This window comes from Nelumbo nucifera, chromosome 3 (assembly GCF_055504915.1).
Source record: "Nelumbo nucifera cultivar China Antique chromosome 3, China Antique-T2T, whole genome shotgun sequence".
In the NCBI taxonomy this organism is placed as follows: domain Eukaryota; kingdom Viridiplantae; phylum Streptophyta; class Magnoliopsida; order Proteales; family Nelumbonaceae; genus Nelumbo; species Nelumbo nucifera.
The window spans coordinates 57,549,399-57,568,702 of NC_142651.1; the positions used below are offsets into that span (position 1 = coordinate 57,549,399).

General features: G+C 38.3%; 1 protein-coding gene across 2 annotated transcripts in view; it reads left to right on the top strand.

Annotated features, from left to right (window-relative positions):
* PTAC3 (plastid transcriptionally active 3) overlaps positions 1–19,304 on the top strand; it is a 110,459-nt gene that overhangs the window by 53,684 nt on the left and 37,471 nt on the right. For both annotated transcript variants that reach the window (XM_010265699.3, XM_010265700.2), the window contains exon 7: positions 14,683–14,840. In XM_010265699.3, coding sequence (XP_010264001.1) covers positions 14,683–14,840 — 158 coding nt within the window. The remainder of the gene's footprint in view (positions 1–14,682; positions 14,841–19,304) is intronic.

Here is a 19,304-nt window from a genome sequence, read left to right on the forward strand (position 1 = left end):
CTCTTCGAGTGCAACGAGTCACGCAACAAGGAGCCTGAACTCGGCGCGCGATGGAGGTTCAAGACAGTGGGTTCTGGCAGCAAGATTAGAGCAGTCGTCGCCTGAAAAACGAAATCCAAGGTGCCTTAAACGATGAGAGTTAGAGGAAAGAAAGAGGGAGCTCTCTCAGTTTGAAGATTTCAGCGGTACTAATTCGGATGATTCTGAAAGTCTGGGCAGCATCGATCTTAGCACATCAAAGGACATTTCTGAAGAAGAGAGCCTTGGAACGGAAGTATTGTTCCTGGAGGAGGAGGGAGGTGATTATCAGAGTAGGGAGGTTTGGAGTTTTCGATTGAACGACAGAAGATAGCTACGGTTGGGACCCAAATTCTGTCTACAATGGCAAGGGAGATCAACTCAGTAGTGCAGGAAGAATAGGTTATGGGTTTGGAAGGGAAAGACTCTACCGGACTGCTCTGTGAATTATCGCCTATAGCCAGACAGCAGTGGAAGACTAACTCAGATGCGGAAGTTGACAAGTTGTTGATATCCTATGATAATTCTTTTAAGCAGATCAGACCTCAGGAGACAGATTTAGACTTGCATCCCGATGCTGGTTCTGATCCCCTGAAAGAGTTTCATTTGGCTCCTAACAATGAAGGTACTATTGTCAATTCGGTTTTTGCTACTGATGCTCTTCCTGTGTTTGAAACAGATACGCCAGCATGCCAAGAGGAAGTTTTAGGTGAGGGGGAAAATAGAGAACTTAGCATTGGTGAAGGAGAGAGAAGAGAGGGAGAGGTGGAGATTAAGAAGAAGCGGGAGGAAGAGTTAGAAAAAATTTGGGAGCTAGTTTGTGAGTTATTGGAGGAGTATAAAGCAAAGGAGGAGGGGTTAGATGGTAGGGATCCTGATGAAACTCCTCAGAATAAGGAAGGTAACAGAAGTTCTAGGCTGGTGGGGGGGGAAGCAAGTATAGGCAATGGGTCGGCTAAAAAGTTAGAGGGGAATGTGAGAAGGAGGAAGAAAAAGAGATCAGAAGTGGAGAGACTGTTGTCAGATATAGAAGGTGATATCGAGTTTAGCGGAAGGGGAGAGAGAAGGAAGGGTTCTTTGTGAGATGGAACCGGGTTCGTAAGGGGCGTTTGAAAGGAGTCTTATAATGAAAATCATCAGCTGGAATGTGAGAGGGTTAGGGAGTGCAAGAAGGAGAAGGGCAATCAAAGACCTGTTGAGGAGAGAGAAGCCTAATATAGTCATGTTATAGGAAACTAAGTTGGCAGATTTGGATAGAAGATGGGTCAGGAGTGTGTGGAAATCAAGAGGAGTGTGCTGGACTTTAGCTCCTTCATGGGGAGCCTCGGGTGGGATAGTGACTGTGGAGAGAGGATGTTGTTGAATCTGTGGAAGAACTTATAGGGAGATTCTCTATGTCTTTAAAATTTAGAAATGTGGAAGACGGTTTCATTTGGGTGTTAACTAATGTCTATGGGCCAAATAGTTATAGGGAAAGGAAGGAAATGTGGGAGGAGTTGTATGGTATTCAAGGCTTGTGGGATGGCCCATGGTGTTTTGGGGGGGGGATTTCATTGTAATCAGGTTTTGTAATCAATGAATTAATTAACACTTGTGGGCCAAAGGATTTACCCTTTCTACAAGCTAACTTTACTTGGTCAAATTTTCAAGAAAACCCCCTTTGTTCCAAACTTGATAGATTCCTATTTAATGTAGAGTGGCAAGATCATTAGAGGAATTTGGTGGCTAAAACCCTTCCTAGAGTTACATCTGATCATTGCCCTATACTATTAGGTCAAGATGTTCTAGGCTTTGGCCCTCGACCTTTTAGGTTTGAGAACATGTGGCTAACCCATCCGGATTTTCAATGAAAGGTTGGGGAGTTGTGGAATGAAGATTTGAGAGGGATTAAGTGGAAAGGTGTAAGGTTCCACAAAAAGTTAAAGAGACTAAGAGCAAGGATTAAAGAGTGGAATCAGGAGCATTTTGGAAGGGTAGAAGATCAAAAGAATTCTTTGATGTCTAGGATTGATGAACTAGGCTACAAAGAATCCCAGGGAGGTATGAATGAGCAAGAAAGGTTGTTGAGAAGCAGGTTAAAAAAGGAATTGGAAGAAGTTCTCCTTAGAGAAGAGATCTCATGGAGGCAAAAGTCAAGACACATATGGATCAAAGAAGGGGACGATAATACAAAATTTTTCCATGCATTGGCTAATGGGAGGAGAAGAAGAAATTATGTGGCCAAATTAGAAGTGGATGGGGAGGAAGTCATAAATCAAGATGAGATAGCAAAAGTGCTGGTGGATCATTTTAAATCAATTGCAGGGAAGCCTCCGAATAATAGACTAAGGTTGGAAGGTCTAGATTTGCCTAGGCTGTCTGAAGAGCAAGCAAGATGGTTAGAGAGGAGTTTTGAAGAAGAGGAAATTAGGCATGCAGTGTTTTCAATGGATAGATCCAAAGCCCTTGGACCAGATGGCTTCACCATGGCTTTCTATCAAGATTGCTGGAATGTGGTAAGAGAAGACCTTTGTGCTGTGTTTAAGGAATTTGAAGTTAATAGCAAAGTAAGCCCTGGAGTTAATGCCACTTTCATAACTCTAATCCCTAAGAAAAAAGAAGCAAAAAACCCTAAAGATTTTAGGCCGATTAGTTTGGTGACTAGCATTTACAAAATCTTGGCTAAAGTGTTATCCTTGAGAACGAATGTGTGGAGGATATGAGAAAGTCCGAAAAGCAAGGGTTTGTTTGTAAGATGGATTTAGAAAAGGCCTATGATCTGGTGGATTGGAGCTTCTTATAAGAAATCCTAGGGTGTTGTGGGTTTGGAGTCAGATGGTGTAATTGGATAAAGGGATGCATAAGTTCTTGCCATTTTTCACTTTTGGTTAATGGGGTAGTCAAGGATTTTTTCCCAGCTGTTAGAGGTTTAAGGCAAGGTGATCCCCTTTCCCCTTTCCTTTTTATCCTAGTTGTAGATGTTTTTAGTAGCTTGATCTCTAAGGCAGACAGGGAAGGTGTAGTGAGAGGATGGAGGATAGGAAGGAACGGGATTAGGGTGACCCACTTTAAGTTTGCCGATGACCTAATAATCTTTCGTGAAGGGGGTGATAGGAGAACAGTAAGTAATCTCAAGTCTTTGATAGAGTGCTTTGAGAGAGTATCAAATCTGAAAATAAATTTGGAAAAGAGTTGTGTGGTGGGAGCGAATCTGGATGAGAGGACCCTTGAGTTGGTGGCTGGGTCTTTAGGTTGTCCTATTTCCTATTGGCCTTTACAGTATTTAGGTCTTCCTCTTGGAGCCAACCCTAAGGAGAGCACTTTTTGGGCCCCGGTTTTAGAAAAGTTTGAGAAAAGGTTAGCTTCGTGAAAGGACCTATATTTCTTCAGGGGGTAGAGTTACCTTATTGAGAGCTTCCTTAGCAAATCTGCCGATCTATTATTTCTTTGTGTTTAGGATTCCGGTCAGGGAAGCCAAGAAACTAGAGAAATTAATGAGATTTTCTTTGGGAGCCAGGGGTGGAAAAAAAGGATCACTTAATAAATTGGGGAATAGTGTGTAGGAGGAAAGAGGAAGGTGGATTGGGACTGGGGAATTTAGTTTTGAAGAATAAAGCACTCCTAGGAAAATGGTTGTGGAGATGGCCCCTAGAACAGGAGAGACTTTGGCATGAGGTGATAGCTAGCATACATGGTAGTTTGGGCAATGGATGGGATGCTGGTGTATCGCGTCGAGCCACTCTGGCAACTCCTTGGAAAGCAATTCAGAATATTCTTCCTCTTTTCCTCAACTGTATCAGGTATGATGTCAATTCTGGTACTTCTGTTTTGTTCTGGGAAGACATTTGGGTGGGCAATTCTGCCCTTAAGGACAGTTTCCCTTCTCTCTATTCCATTTCTTGCTACAAGGGTAAAACAATTTCTCATTTTCTTCCAACATCTAATTCTCCATCTTCCTTGAGTTGGGACTTTGGATTTCGTAGGGGTTTGAGGGATCATGAATTCTCTCATGTTTCAGACCTGTTGTCACTGCTTGAAAGTGTTTTTCTGGACCTTTCCAGTTCTGATGTGAGACTTTGGTCTCCAAACCCAAAAGGTTACTTCACATGTGCTTCCTTTTTTTAAGTCCCTTTGCTCTCCCTCGGGACAAGTGGGATTCCCAGCTAAGGAGATTTTGGCTAAATCTGTACCTCCTAAAATTATTATGTTCTGCTGGGAGGTTTTCTATAGGAAAATCAACACTTCAGACTTACCGCAGAAGATAAGGCCTTCTATGTGTTTGTCTCCTAATTGGTGTGTACTTTGCAGGGCTAATGGTGAGGATTGCTCTCACTTACTTTTAACTTGTCATTTTTCTACTGCTATTTGCGGTTGGATCTTTGCTTTGTTCGGTTGCAGATGGAATATGACCACAGCCATAGATCTGATCTTTGATTCTTCCTTCTTTGTGTGGCCCACAAGAACTGGTAAAACAATGTGGAGGAGCATTAGAGCTGCTGCTCTGTGGACAATTTGGGATGAAAGAAATGCGAGGATATTCCAAGAAAAGGAGAGAAATGTGCAGAATGTGAAGGTTTGTATTTTGACCAGGGCAATCCACTGGCTGAGATCATCAGATTCCTTCAAATTATATTCTTTTGATGACATGTAGAGGAGCTGGAGGTCTGTGGCTAGTAGCAGTAACAGAAAGAACAGGGTACCAGCTGTATGGGTACCCCCTTCAGAAGACTGGACAAAGCTGAATTTTGATGGTAGCAGTCAAGGAAATCCGGGGCCTTCAGGGATTGGTGAGGTGCTGAGAGATAAAGATAGTAACATATTAGCTTTGTTCTTAGGCTCTGTGGGTATAGGAGACTCTATCAGAGCTGAGCTCTTAGCGGCAGTACAAGGCATTCAGGTTGCAGATCAGTTAGGAGTTCAGAATTTGATTATTGAAGGAGACTCCAATGTTCTTGTGGGTTGGCTAAAAAATCCAGATTCAGTGATCTGGTGCTACAGGGGTATTATGAGGAAAGCTAAATGGTTCTCAAGGAACATGAATGTTATTTTTCAGTGGGTGGGTAGAACAGCTAACACCATAGCGGATGGTTTAGCTAAACAAGGGGTATCAAGGGAACAGTTTTTCTGGGCAGCTTTGTAAACTTTTTGTTACTAGTCTGAGGTGGTACATTGTTGCTATTGTGGAGAGGTACCAGCTCGTGCCCCTCCTTTGGGAAGGCTGTATTGTAATATCTTATTGAATAAAATTCAATCATTTATCAAAAAAAAACCCACATCCAACCTAATAAAATTGAAGAAGATTGGATATGGCCACTGTATTTCTTTCCAAGGAGAACTCGAAGTTGATGTGGGAGCTACCTTTGCATCCCAGCCGTTGTGCATTAGTCCATGAATGCTTTCTATAACCTTGTGCCACAGCTTGTCTCTTTCCAATGGAAACCTCCAGAGCCATTTTCTTAATAGTGAAGTATTTCTTTGAACTAGGTTCCCAAGTACTAAGCCTCCCTTTTCTTTTATTATGTAGACTTATTCCCACTTTAATAAACAGTTTCTTTTCTGATCCCCGGGCTCCCAAAGAAAGTCCCTCATCAATTTCTCTAACTCCCAGCTACCCTCCCTATAATTCTTTTTTTAAAGGTGGACAAAAAGTAAACCGAAAGGTTAGCTAAAGTTGCTTTGATCAAGGTTATTCTTCCACATGGCCAACTTCTTTGTAAATCTTGCACCACTGGTCTCCAAAAAGCTTCTGATCTTGGGTTCCCTTCCAAAGGCAGTCCTAAGTATTCCAAGGGCCATTGCTTGACCACACACCCTAGAATTTCAGCTATCCCTCTCGTGTTTTCTTCTTCCAAATTTATTCCTTCTATACAACTCTTTACCAAATTTATCTTCAATTTGGAGACTGCTTCAAAGGAATCAATGGTTTCTCGTAGATTTTTTATATCCTCTTGATTGCCCCCCTCATAGAATATAATGATGTCATCTGAAAACTGATGATGTGTGACTGCTACCTTAGATCTTCCTATCCTCCATCATCTAAATAGATTATCCTGGTTAGCTCCACAGGTCTTCCTACCCCCCCCCAATCAATCAGTATCGAATACTGCGTTGAGCTTAAGCTTCCTTTAATCCACATCCTCCACCTCTTTTTTCCCAACTCAATTTTCTCCATGATTTCTAAGTGGAAAGACCAATTGACAAAGTCATAGGCCTTCTCTAAGTCAAATTTGCATACCAAGCCCTTCCCTTTCCTCCTCTTCTCTGGTACATATTCATTAGCCACCAAGATCTGATCTACAATCTGTCTCCCTTCGACAAAGGCACCTTGGTGTTGTAAAATTACCAAGGGCACCACCTTTTTTAATCTCCCAGTTAAAACTTTTGCTATGATTTTGTAGAGATGCACACTAAGCTTATTGGGTCTGAAATCCTTTGGAGTTCTTGCTTCCTTCTTCTTGGGGATTAGGGCAATGCAAGTTGAGTTTATTCCTTGAGATATTTCCCCTTCAATAATTCATTGAATACCTCCAACAAATCTCCTTTGATCAAATCCCAACACTCATGATAAAACGCCAAGGAGAAACCATCCGACCCAGGGGCCTTATATCTTTCCATTGAGAAAACCTCCTCTCTTATCTCTTTTAAAGTAAAGGTATTCTCCAAAGCTGTTGCCATGGCTTCAGGCTTGGGCTTCTCTCCCCTTGACTCAGATAGATACCCTTAAAGTGGTGTGCAAAGGTCTTGATAATCACCTCTTCCCTAGTTATCGCTTGGCCATTCACTTCCAACCTCTCAATTTGTTTTTTTCTTCTTCTTCCACTAGCTAAAGAGTGAAAAAATTTCATGTTGCCATCTCTTTCCAAAAGCCACTTGCATCTAGATTTTTGCCTCCAAGAGATCTCTTCCTTAGGACCTCTTCTAAATCACACTTTAGTCTCCATTTTTCCCCCCTTCTGCTCTCCACTCATATTTCTAAGAGCTTCTTTCTTATCCAACTCCTCAATCCTTGAGATAATTTTATCTTTGGTCTCCTCCACCTTCCCAAAAGAATTCTTATTCCAAGCCCTTATTTTCTCGTTTAATCCCCCTCAATCTCCACAAGAAACTCACCCCTTTTTTCACTCTTCTCCCTAGCTTTTGCGACTAGCATTTGACATTCTCCACAAAGGTGGGGTCCTTCAGCCACATGTTTTTGAATTTGAACTGAGAGGGACCACCAAAAGAGGTTCCTTGTGCTATGCAAATAGGGCAATGTGTTATGGCCCAGAAACTTCACACACAGTTCTCAGATTCACAGCAGAATTCACACAACTCGAACATCAACAAAAGGAATTGGTATTCATTCAGAAGGAAACATTAACAGTTGGTCGGTTCTTCGAGAGACCGCCAACTCTCCCAATCACTCACAGTAATCTTCACTCAAAAAAAACATGCCTGCCCCCATTCCCCAAAGCCCCTTCTTATATTCTTCTTACAACATAACTGACTCCCTCTATAAATGCCCAGCTGGCCAAGTTATAAATGCCCAACACTCTTCTTATTCCTAACTGACATAGCTATAAATGCCTCAAGACTCTCCTTATTCCCTTCAGCTATAATTGCCCCCATGTGTTCAATTGTTCAATTATTCCCCCCCTTAGCCAATTGTTGACCTTTCCTCTTCCTGGCATACGTAAGGTTAATTGGGGGCCTATCATTACCCGCCGTCCAAAGTCTAACCTTGTCCTCAAGGTTAAAATGAGGAAATTGGTCTCGAAGTAAGTCAAAAGGCTCCCAAGAATCTTCAAAATCAGGCAGGTCTTGCCAATGAATAAGCACTTCCGAACCAGTAACTCCAGGCATAGTGGATGGATGCACCCCTCGAACGGCTGCAGGTTCCACAGGCATTTCCATATCAGCCGACAAGTGGAAGGAATCACCGGAGAAGAGATATGATTGCCAATCGCTTTCTTGAGTTTTGAGACATGAAAAATTGGGTGAATCCGTGCATCTGGAGGAAGTTGGAGTTTATAAGTGACAACGCCAATTCTTTCCACAATAGAAAATGGTCCATAAAAATGAGGGGCAAGCTTTTCATTGACTCGGCGAGCAAGAGACTATTGGCGATAAGGTCACACTCTCACATACACCAAATTCCCGACATCAAAATTCACATCACGTCGGTTCGCATCAGTCGAGTCTTTCATCTTTTGTTGTGCACGGTGTAGATGAGCACACAGCTCCCCAACTATAACGTCACGCTAAAGGAGAACAGCTTCAACATCAGCATTAGCCGTAGAGCCAAGCTCATAGCGGATTAATGGAGGAGGATCGTGCCCATAAACCACCTTGAAAGGTGTCATGCCAGCAGCAGTGTGAAAAGAAGTATTGTAGCTTTATTCTGCCCAAGATAACCAAGAAGACCAGCGGGAGGGGGAATCAGCCGCAAAGCATCGCAATTAAGTCTCTAAACATTGATTAACCACCTCCGACTGACCATTCGTCTGAGGATGGTAAGCTGAACTACGACGCAATTCTGAACCTTGCAAGGTGAAAAGCTCGCGCCAAAAGAAACTCATAAAGACTTTATCACGATCAGACACAATTGATCGGGGGATGCCATGTAGACGAATTATGTTGTATAGGAAAGCCTGAGCAATTGTGAGAGCTGAGAAAGGATGACTGAGAGGGATGAAATGGGCATACTTGGAGAGATGATCAACCACCACCATAATTGTATCAAATCCCTTCGACTTAGGAAGAGCCTCAATAAAGTCAATAGCAATATCCTCCCAGATTTGTTCAGGAACGGGTAAAGGTTGCAAAAGGCCAGCAGGGGACATGGCTTCATATTTATTGCGTTGACACACATCACAGGCCTGCACAAACTCCTGGACAGAACGCTTTATCCCCCGCCAGTAAAATTCAGCTGCTATTCGCCGATATGTCCGGCGGATTCCAGCGTGTCCTCCCACAACACCAGAATGAAACTCTTTAAGTAAGAGGGGAATAAATGGGGAAGAAGCCGGCAAAACCAATTTACCATGATAACGAAGGTGATCTCCAACTAAAGAGTAGGTAGGATAGGGACTGTAAGAGAATTTAAGTGCATTTCAACAGGAACTCTGGAGAGAGCGTCAACCACAACATTTTCGTTACCCGGTTTGTACTGAATCTCAAAATCATAATTCATAAGCTTAAGGAGCCACTTATGATGCTCACCTGCGACAACCCGCTGCTCCAATAGATACTTAAGACTATGCTGGTCGGTACGAACAATAAAGTGTCTTCCAAGAAGATAGGGGTGCCATTTTTTAATGGCAAAGACAATAGCCATTAATTCACGCCCGTAAGAAGATTTTGACTGTGCAGACGGACTAAGCTTGTGGCTGTAAAAAGCTATAGGCCGATTATTCTGCATTAATACCACACCGAGACCCACACTGGATGCATCTGTCTCGATCAAGAAGGGCTGGGAAAAATCCAGAAAGGCCAACACAGGTATGGTCGTCATAGCCCGTTTCAATTCCTGAAAGGCATTCTCAGCTTCCGCATTCCATGAGAAGGCATCCTTTTTAAGCTGCTGTGTCAATTGCCATGCTATTTTACTGTAGTTACGCACAAAACGACGATAATAGCCTGTAAGTCCCATAAAACCGCGGAGAGCTTTAAGTGAAGATGGTTGGGGCCAATCAACCATGGCTTGGATTTTAGAAGGATCGGAAGAAACACCAGCCACACTAATAATAAGAAGGGGCTCTGATACCACTGTTATGGCCCAGAAACTTCACACAGTTCTCAGATTCACAGCAGAATTCACACAACTCGAACATCAACAAAAGGAACTGGTATTCATTCAGAAGGAAACATTAACAGTTGGTCGGTTCTTCGAGAGATCGCCGGCTCTCCCAATCACTCACAGTAATCTTCACTCAAAAAAAACATGCCTGCCCCCATCCCCCAAAGCCCCTTCTTATATTCTTCTTACAACATAACTGACTCCCTCTATAAATGCCCAGCTGGCCAAGTTATAAATGCCCAACACTTTTCTTATTCCTAACTGACATAGCTATAAATGCCTCAAGACTCTCCTTATTCCCTTCAGATAATTGCCCCCATGTGTTCAATTGTTCATTTATTCCTCCCCCCCCCCCCCCCCCCCCCTTAGCCGATTGTTGACCTTTCCTCTTCCTGGCATACGTAAGGTTAATTGGGGGCCTATCATGTTGTGAGGTAACTCTAACCAAGGCTCTGGATATTAAATCCCCCCACCAAAAGAGGTTCCTTTTTAGTATGGAGCAAATCGGGGAATTTTGGAAATTTGACCAAGTGTAGTCAGCTTGCAACAATGGGAGTTTCTTCAGTTCAAAGGAATCCACAAACTTATTAAACTTCCTCATACTTGTAGTGATTCTTTGACTTGGTTTATTCTTCTCCATGGAAACCTTATCACATTGAAATGACCACCCAAACACCATGGTCCCTCCCACAAGCCTCTAACAACACTTAACTCTTCCCATATTTGAACTCTATCTCTATAGGAATTTGGACCATACATATTTGTCAAAGCCCATTCCTTACCATCAGTCAGTCTTCTGAATTTGATTGACACTGAGAATTGCCCTACTAGTTCCTCCAATCCTTCCAACTCTTCATTCTTTCAAATGGTAAGGATTCCTCCTGAGGCTCCCTAAGATGGAGCAGATCTGGTGTTGCTAATTTTGTTACCCATTAAGGTTTATTTTTGTGGGGTGCTAACTCATAACACATTCATCAGTTTACTTTTCCATTTTTTCATAAAGTTTCCTTTTACTATAAAAGAAGATACCTTTTTCATCATTGGAAACTTAGGTGGCCTTTGGTATAGTATTGGAGAAAAATAAAAAACAACTACTTTGGAATACCAAAAAGCTTTCCATTGGAACCTTGCCAGATGCTGCTTTAATTACCTAAGCTAGCATTATGAATTGATTCATGAATAATGTGGTGAATATATTGTTTTTATTGTTCTAAGGGGTGCAAGGGCAGATTAGTCATTTTATTTTATTTTTAAAACACTCTAATATAAAAGGGTTGTGGGGCACTGTCACATACCTGATGATTAGATTTTTCTTTGATATTCTTTTCTTTCTTTCTTTCTTCCTCTTGTGCTGTTTTCTCTCTAGGTTTTCCTTGACAGATGGTTTGGTTTCAGAGTTCCATCTGTCATAGAGAACACTAGATATCTTCTTCTCTCTGAAAGATCTAATTGAAGGAATGCTATAGAAGGATTGAAGAAAAGTCTGTTCTGATCTGGTCGGCCTTTTTTCTCTTTTCTCTTCCATTCTCTCTTGGTTGTAAGACCAAGGTTTATTTTCAAGGTTGCTTGAACCAGCAATTGAAGCATGTGGAGCTTCATTGCTGTACTACTGAGGAAGCTTTCTGCTCATGGTGATTGGAAAAATGGTTGTGATGACCTGTAAGCATATTGTCATGTCCTAAGTTATTACAAATGTGTTAATTATAAAAAAAAGGTATTACAAGTGTGTTGATCACTTCCATTAATGCGGAGAAGGGTTTCTTAACTAGAGACTGGTCTGTTACAATTAAAGGTGTATATTTCTAATGGATGTCACCTTTGAACCATGTCCCTTCTTCCCTATCTCACCTCATGGAGAGAAAAGTGATAGTGGTGAGGTGAATCAGGTCCTTTCGTTGCCCATTGTTGTCTCTCAATCACAGCCCTCTAGGTCTACACTCATCATCATCGCCACAAGTAGCCATTGCCCAAAAGTGGGTTCCTAGCAAAAATACAAAAGGATCCCCTCAACTTGTCAGTAAAAATGCCAGAATAGTTCACTTGTTTACCCCTCTCTCATGGGACTATGAATAATTGAATCACTATCTTGGAATAATAATGAAGGTGAGATTTACCCTGGATGTCAGTCCTACTCTTTGTGCATGTTATAGTTGTCAAGGCGTCAAGGTGATTCTAGGCCACACTGGAGCGCCTAGTTGCCTAGGCAATGAGAATTTTATATAATAAAGAACTAACTCTTGGCTAGTTCCCTCCCTAGTTTTATATTCTGAGCATGAATATTAATTGAAAAAATGGCAATTGTCTTTATTAAGAACATTAAATTTCTTCTCAAAATATGGAAAAAAGGTAAATAAGAAAAAATTATTAAAATAAAAACGGGTACAAACTGTTTGGGTGTCAAGATGACACCGCATTACAAGCAAGCATCCATAAACACCCCAATACAAGCAGACAACAAAAAACACTTCAGATAAGAGTTTCCTATGTCATCATCACCTTTCCTCCTTACTCTTGTGTAACCAATCAGCTTAAGCTTTTATTGACTTCCATGTACTCCTCAACATAAACCTTCAGCTTTTAAATTCCAATTGCGACATAGGAAGCTTTGCTTTCAATTTTTAGTGGAGGAGTTACCATCTCAATTTGTTGAATTGGCTTTGGATCTTCAATTAACTCGAAGATTGATTTCATCATTGGTGTTGGTGGAATTTCTGCAACAAGACTGAACTGTTGTACTTTACAATTTACAAGCTTGAATCTTAAGAATGTCCCAAAAATTCTCTGCAAAGTCTGAATAGCTGAAATGCTCAAAAACTTGAAGGGGAAGAACCCAATTAGTAATAAGTTTGCCGATTGAAGCCACAAGCACTTTGGTGCTTCTTTCTTTTCCTTCAAAACATGGAAAATCATCACATTTAAAAGATAAAAATACTTTAAATATATTAACTTTAATATTTTAAAAAATAATAGTAATATAGTAAGTATTTAGTTGAGCAATTTCATACCGATTAGCAACTAAAGAAGGCTATAACTTTATATAATAAAAATTCAAAATGGAAAGAAGAAAAAACAGAAAAAAAAGAACCTCTATACTTGTATTCTTATTTTCTTATTCCCAAAGCCCTTAATATTTTAAAATTCAATGGTAAAGGCTATAACTTTATATAATAAAAAATCAAGATGGAAAGATGGAAAGGCATTTAGAGAGGGAGGGAGGGAGGAAAAAACAGAAAAAAGAAACCTCTATAAGCAAGGACAAAAGTATTGGAATCGGGTATCGTACTCAGACAGCTTGAGTACAGATACGCTTGGGAAACACATGGATACAGTAGGAAAATGTATACAAATTCCATAGATATCTTTTTAACAATAAGTTTGAAGTTAAAATAACTATAAATAATGTAAAAATACACAAGAATTGTATATTTTAATGGTATATATGAAGAAGCATATTACAATTAATATAGCGAGATGCATAAACATTATACAATTTTATTGATAATGCATCAATCAAGAGTCCAAGACACAAATTATATGGATTTTTACAAATTAATACATGTACAAAGCCATTATTATTTTATTTTCTATTAAAGTCCAAGGCACAATACATATGCAACTATTACATTTGAATTATTATATCAATTTTTTTCTATTTTACTATTTTAATTTTTAATATTTACAAAAAATCAACTAAAAAATTAATTCTCAAATGTTTGGTAAACAATATTTTCATTTTTGCAAACAATAAATATGTTATTATAAAATTTAAATTGAAATATCAATTAATAATTTATAAAAACAAATAATCTTAACTTAAAATATATCAAACCTATTAAAATTTTGAATATGCATATCATATGAATATTCATAAATTTTAATTACTAAAATAAATGTAGATTAGTGGATTTGATATATTCATAGATTATATTCTCAAATAGTGTAAACAATATTTTTATTTTTGTAAATAATAAATACAATGTGCAAATATTTTAGTAAATTTTTGGAGATACATATCATGTGCAAATTTATAAATTTTAAGTATTAAAATAATTATTTTATTATTAATATTTTTTTTGAAATTAAAAATTTTTTTTGATATATATGTGGATTTGATAAAATTATTTATTCCATTGATTTATAAAATACTAACTTTAAATATTATTTATATTTTTAATTTGTAGTTGGAGTTGTTAGTGTATGTTATTTGTTTAAATTGCATGTAGACATTAATGTAATAAATGGTAATTTATTTCATTTACTAACATGAAATAAAAGATGACTTAGTGGTTAAAGTTGCATGCTCTCTTGAGCGTTGCCGTATTGGTTGACTTGGGTTCAAATCATGCCAGGTTCATTTTTTAATAGTGAATCACCTTTGTTGTCAAATTTAGGTTTGATACACTTCTATATCGATTGCCGATGCGGTGGCATATCGGACCATATCAGCCAATACTATACGATATGCGCCGATTCGGTGGCGTATTGGACCGATACACACGATTGCCGGGATACACTTTAAGTCGCAGCCTATACTGTATCGGTTCGGTCCAATACCTATATGATACACTTCGTATTGGGCGTATCGTGTCGATATTTAAATCTTTGTCTATAAGTTAAGGTGTTTAGGCGAGATGCCCAGGTGCCTAGGCAATGCCTAGGTGTGGGTGCCTAGGTGATGCCTTGACAACTTGTATTAACCAAATCCTGTATAATCATTGCATCTTTTACTTTTATTGACCATAGATTGGAATAGTGAGTTGTGCATTTTTTCGCATGGTCTTTACATCAAAATTTGTATTGAATCTTCTGTTATTTATGTTGCATAAGCCATAGAGCAGTAAAATAGTTTGTAGAGATTGTATATGCTCTCTATTGACTAATATTAAATGTGATTCGGTGTTACACAGGCTATTGGTGGAGTGCTTTACCAAGTATTGTGTTATAGGGGAGGCAATCCGTCATTTCCGTGCCCTTAAGAACATCCCTGGGGGAATGAAAGTTCTATACAATGAAGGGAGCTTTGGGGATCCACTTTCTTTGTATCTTAGGGCATTATGTCGAGAAGGTATCATGAATGCTTTGTCATTAAGAAAAATTAATGGTTTACTTGTTAACCTCCCCCATTTTTTATTTTCTTTTATCAGATTGATTTTCTAAATATTTTAATTTATTTACCATGGACCTGCATTTGTGTTCCATAAACTTTACCAAATAACAGAACCAATTATGCAGAGTTATCCACAAAATACTTGATTTGTTAGGACAAACGTCTATATAATAGGTACCATGGTAGTAGTTGGATCATTATATTGGAAGTATGATGTAAAGAAAGCATAAAAAATGGATATAGACTCTTTATCAAGGATTGAAATATCGATACGGTACGTCCGATATGGGGCGTATCATATAGGTATCGTTAGCGTCCGGCATGAGATACGCTACGACTGGAGGTGTATCCTACCAGTCGTGCGTATTGGGCTGATGCGGGTGTGTATCGGTCCATATCACATTGTATCGGCCGATACATATCGGTACGAACCAATATAGAATGATGCGCTATTTGCGAGATGCGAATGCGCATGCACATACTCTTCTACTGAAAAAGAAAGTTGTAAGGATTTGAACCCGCATTAAGAGCTAAGAGAATGCTTAACTTCCGTGCCTGTAAGCCACTACCCCACTCCATTCTTTTGTGTTTATGAGTAAATGAATATAGCTTTTATTTCTTTATTACTTAAATGCAATTCAAATAAATAATACATATTACAATTAAATCCAACTAAAAATTAAAAAAGTAATATTTAAAATCAGTATTTTATAAAATAATAGAAATAAATAATATATCAAATCCACATTTATATCAAAATATTATTTGAATCTCAAAAAATTTATAAAAATATAATATTAATAAGAGAATAATTATTTTAGTACTTAAAATTTATAAATTTGCACATGATATATATATTAATTTACAATACATAAAATCATATTTATTATTTAGAAAATAAAAAAGTTGTTTACAAAATATTCAAGAATATAATCTTAAATTGAATCTATCAAATCTACAAATCTACATGTATACCAAAAAAAGATTTTTAATTAGAAATCTATAGGAACAAAAATATAGTAATGGAATAATCATTTTAAAAGTTAAAAATTTTGAATTTGCAATGATATGTATCTTAGAAATTTTAATAGATTTGATATATTTTAAGTTGAGATTATACATTTTATAAATTATTAAGTGGATATTTTAATTTACATAGAGAATTTAATATTTGGTTGACCTCTTTGTTAATGTAAAATCGAAAATAATTGATATAATAATTAAAATATAATAGGAAAAAATGTTTTTCATTTTGGACTCTCGATTGATACATTATCAATAAATTTGTATGATATCTATGCATCATATTATATTATTTGTAAGATATTTTTTCATATACACCATTAAAATATACATTTTCTATGTATTTATACATTATTTATGGTTATTTAACCTTAAATTTAATATTATTAATGTATTATGAAATTTTTATGTGTTTCCCTAGCGTGTCCATATTTTTCGTCCATGTCCATGTGTTTCCAAAGCATATCCATATCCGTATCCGTATCCAAATTGTCCAATACGACACTCGATACCAATACTTTAATCCTTTCTCTTTATATCCAATTTTTCTTTATTGGCAACAATTACTTTGTGTTAAACTAAAGAACAAACAATACAAGATGCATCAAGAAAGGCAGGATGTGAGGGGAAAAGTAGAGAACACCTCTCTTAAAATAAACCTTGAATGTGCAATATCAATTCACATTAAACCTCAACTAGACTTGAGATAAACAAGAAAATCAACCCAATAAGCTACAATAAGTTGTTCCCCAAAAGAGAAACTTCCCAAGCCAAAAACACCTAAATTAGACCATCCAAGAAGCAAGCTTCCAATCACCTTTGAGCCCATCAAAGTGATATGCCCTTGCTCTCTCTGCAATCTCTCCTTATAGCCCCCATTGCTCATGCCTCCTCCTTGGTATAGGAACTAAAGAGTCAAAATTGGAATTTTCTGTTTTTTGTTGTATTTCTGTATTTTTAGACAGTCAGGGTATTTGGTCATTTTAACACATGTCTGTGGAGTCCAAACTATTGGTTTGATTTGTCTAGGATAAATAAGTGGTTTAAGAGTCATCAAGTCTTTGAGTTGAAGTAGGATAGTGGGAATTTAGAAAATTTTTATTTTTGAGTCATCTAAGATCTGTAAATATGTATGGTCATTTTACACAAGGATCAAAGAAGTTTTTTCTTATAGCTTATGCTAACTATATTGAGTGACTTACATGCCCTAGAGTGATCCTAGGTGCTTTGTGAGTGATTTTGGGTTTCCTCTCTCTGCTTTCTTTCTTAATCATTCAAGAAGACATTACAGTCTGCAACAGCCATAAGATTCTCATCAAAAGCAATTCATTCATTCACATCCTACACTTGGTACCAGAGCTTACAGTTAGTCACTATGTTCTCACAAAGTAACCAATTCCATGGGCCTAGGATATCTTGTAATCAGTTGTATGGATATGGATTTGATAACAAATATTCTTATGGGTTTGGAATCAATAGCAATCAATTTTTTGAACTATATCAAGAGTCTTTGTTTGAGAAGATTATGAAGATTTTAGATCTGATAATGCCTACATGAACAATGTTACTAAGAGCACAAGGAATACCAGATTTTAGGGGAAATAGCACCTACAAATATTCTTTGATTGGTTAGTTGTTTTGGAAGAATATTTTGATCAACGTGATGTGCCTAATGATTGAAGAGTTAGAATTGCACAGAGTAAATTGGTGGGTAATGCTAATTTATGGTAGAGAAGCATGGAGGATGGTTTCAGATGCACAAGCAGGTGACATGTTGTTACATGGAAAGAGTTGAAAGGGAAGTTATTGGAAAAATATATACCTGTTGATTTCCTAACTGATCTATATGAGATGCTCTCTTTTAAGCAAGAAAGCATGTCTGTAATGGACTATATGGAAATATTTGAAGAGTTAGCCATTCAATGTGATATAGTTGAAGATGCCATGCGAAGGTTGTTTCATTTTAAGAATGGTCTATGAGCAGTCATTAAAAGGGAATTGGAAACTTTGAGAATATATGATTTAGATGATGTTTTTCAGCTATAACTTGAGGTGTAATGAGATTTAAACAGTTTGAAGATGCAAAAGGTGATAACTTTGAAGTTCTAGATGATACTTAACATTTTCAGCATGCCTATCCTGATCTTAAGTTGAAATGAAACTAAATAATTGAACATCCTACATGCATAGACATTGAAAATCAAGATATTGCAGGTCCAGTTTGTATTGAAATTGCTAAAGAAGAAAGCCCCAATGCTCATGATCAGCTCAAGGTATGTTCTGGGCAGTTTTGTAAGAAAGATTACTGGGGCCTTGTTGAAGTTTGACCTGCCATAGAATTCTGTCTTGTTCGTTGACTGTAGAGTAAAGTAGACAGCAAGAAGTAGGAGAGGAAAGAAGAAAAGAGAGAAGAGAGAAAAGAGAGAAAGGCTGGTTCGAATTAGGGAAAAAAGTTAATCCCTTGATTCGGCCAGACCTATTATTATATTATTGACTTATTGGAAAAGACTTGAGTGCCCTTCTTTAAGTAAGAGGCACTCGAACTAACATAACAGTACACATCAGCATTCTCAACAAGTACAAAGACTGAAATACCCCTTCACTAACACCACTAACACTCCCCCTCAAGCTGGTGAGTATATATCATATAATCCCAGCTTGTTACATATGTAGTCCACTCTCCCCCGACTCAAGCCTTTTGTAAACAAGTCTGCCCACTGGTTTCCCGTACTAACATATGCAGTTTCTATCACCCCATTCAGCACCTTCTCTCTCACAAAATGACAGTTTTCGATGTGCTTGGTTCTTTCATGAAACACTGGATTGGAAGAGATATGAACCGCTGCCTGATTGTCACAGTAGAGCTTCATTGGAGTACTGATGTCATATCCTATCTCCTGTAGAAGGTTCCTCAGCCACACTAGTTCACAAGCAGTATGTGCCATGGCCCTATATTCCGCTTCTGCACTGCTTCTTGCCACAACTGTTTGCTTCTTACTTTTCCATGTTACCAGGTTACCCCCCAGAAAGGTGCAATAGCCTGTGGTAGATCGTCTATCAGACATAGAACCTGCCCAATCAGCATCGGTGTATCCTTCTACTACCAGTTTTCCACCACTTCTATACAGCAAACCACGACCAGGAGCTCCTTTCAGATACCTCACAATCCTTAGCACTGCATTCCAATGTGGGACCAAAGGTTTCTGCATGAACTGACTCACCACACTAACCGCAAATGAAATATCTGGCCGAGTAATGGTTAGATAGTTTAGTTTGCCTACAAGTCGTCGGTATCTGCCAGGCTCTTCAAACACTTCACCTATATCACTGCTCAGCCTCGTATTTGTTTCCATAGGTGTCTCAGCCGGTTTAGTACCCAACAATCCTGTTTCTTCCAGT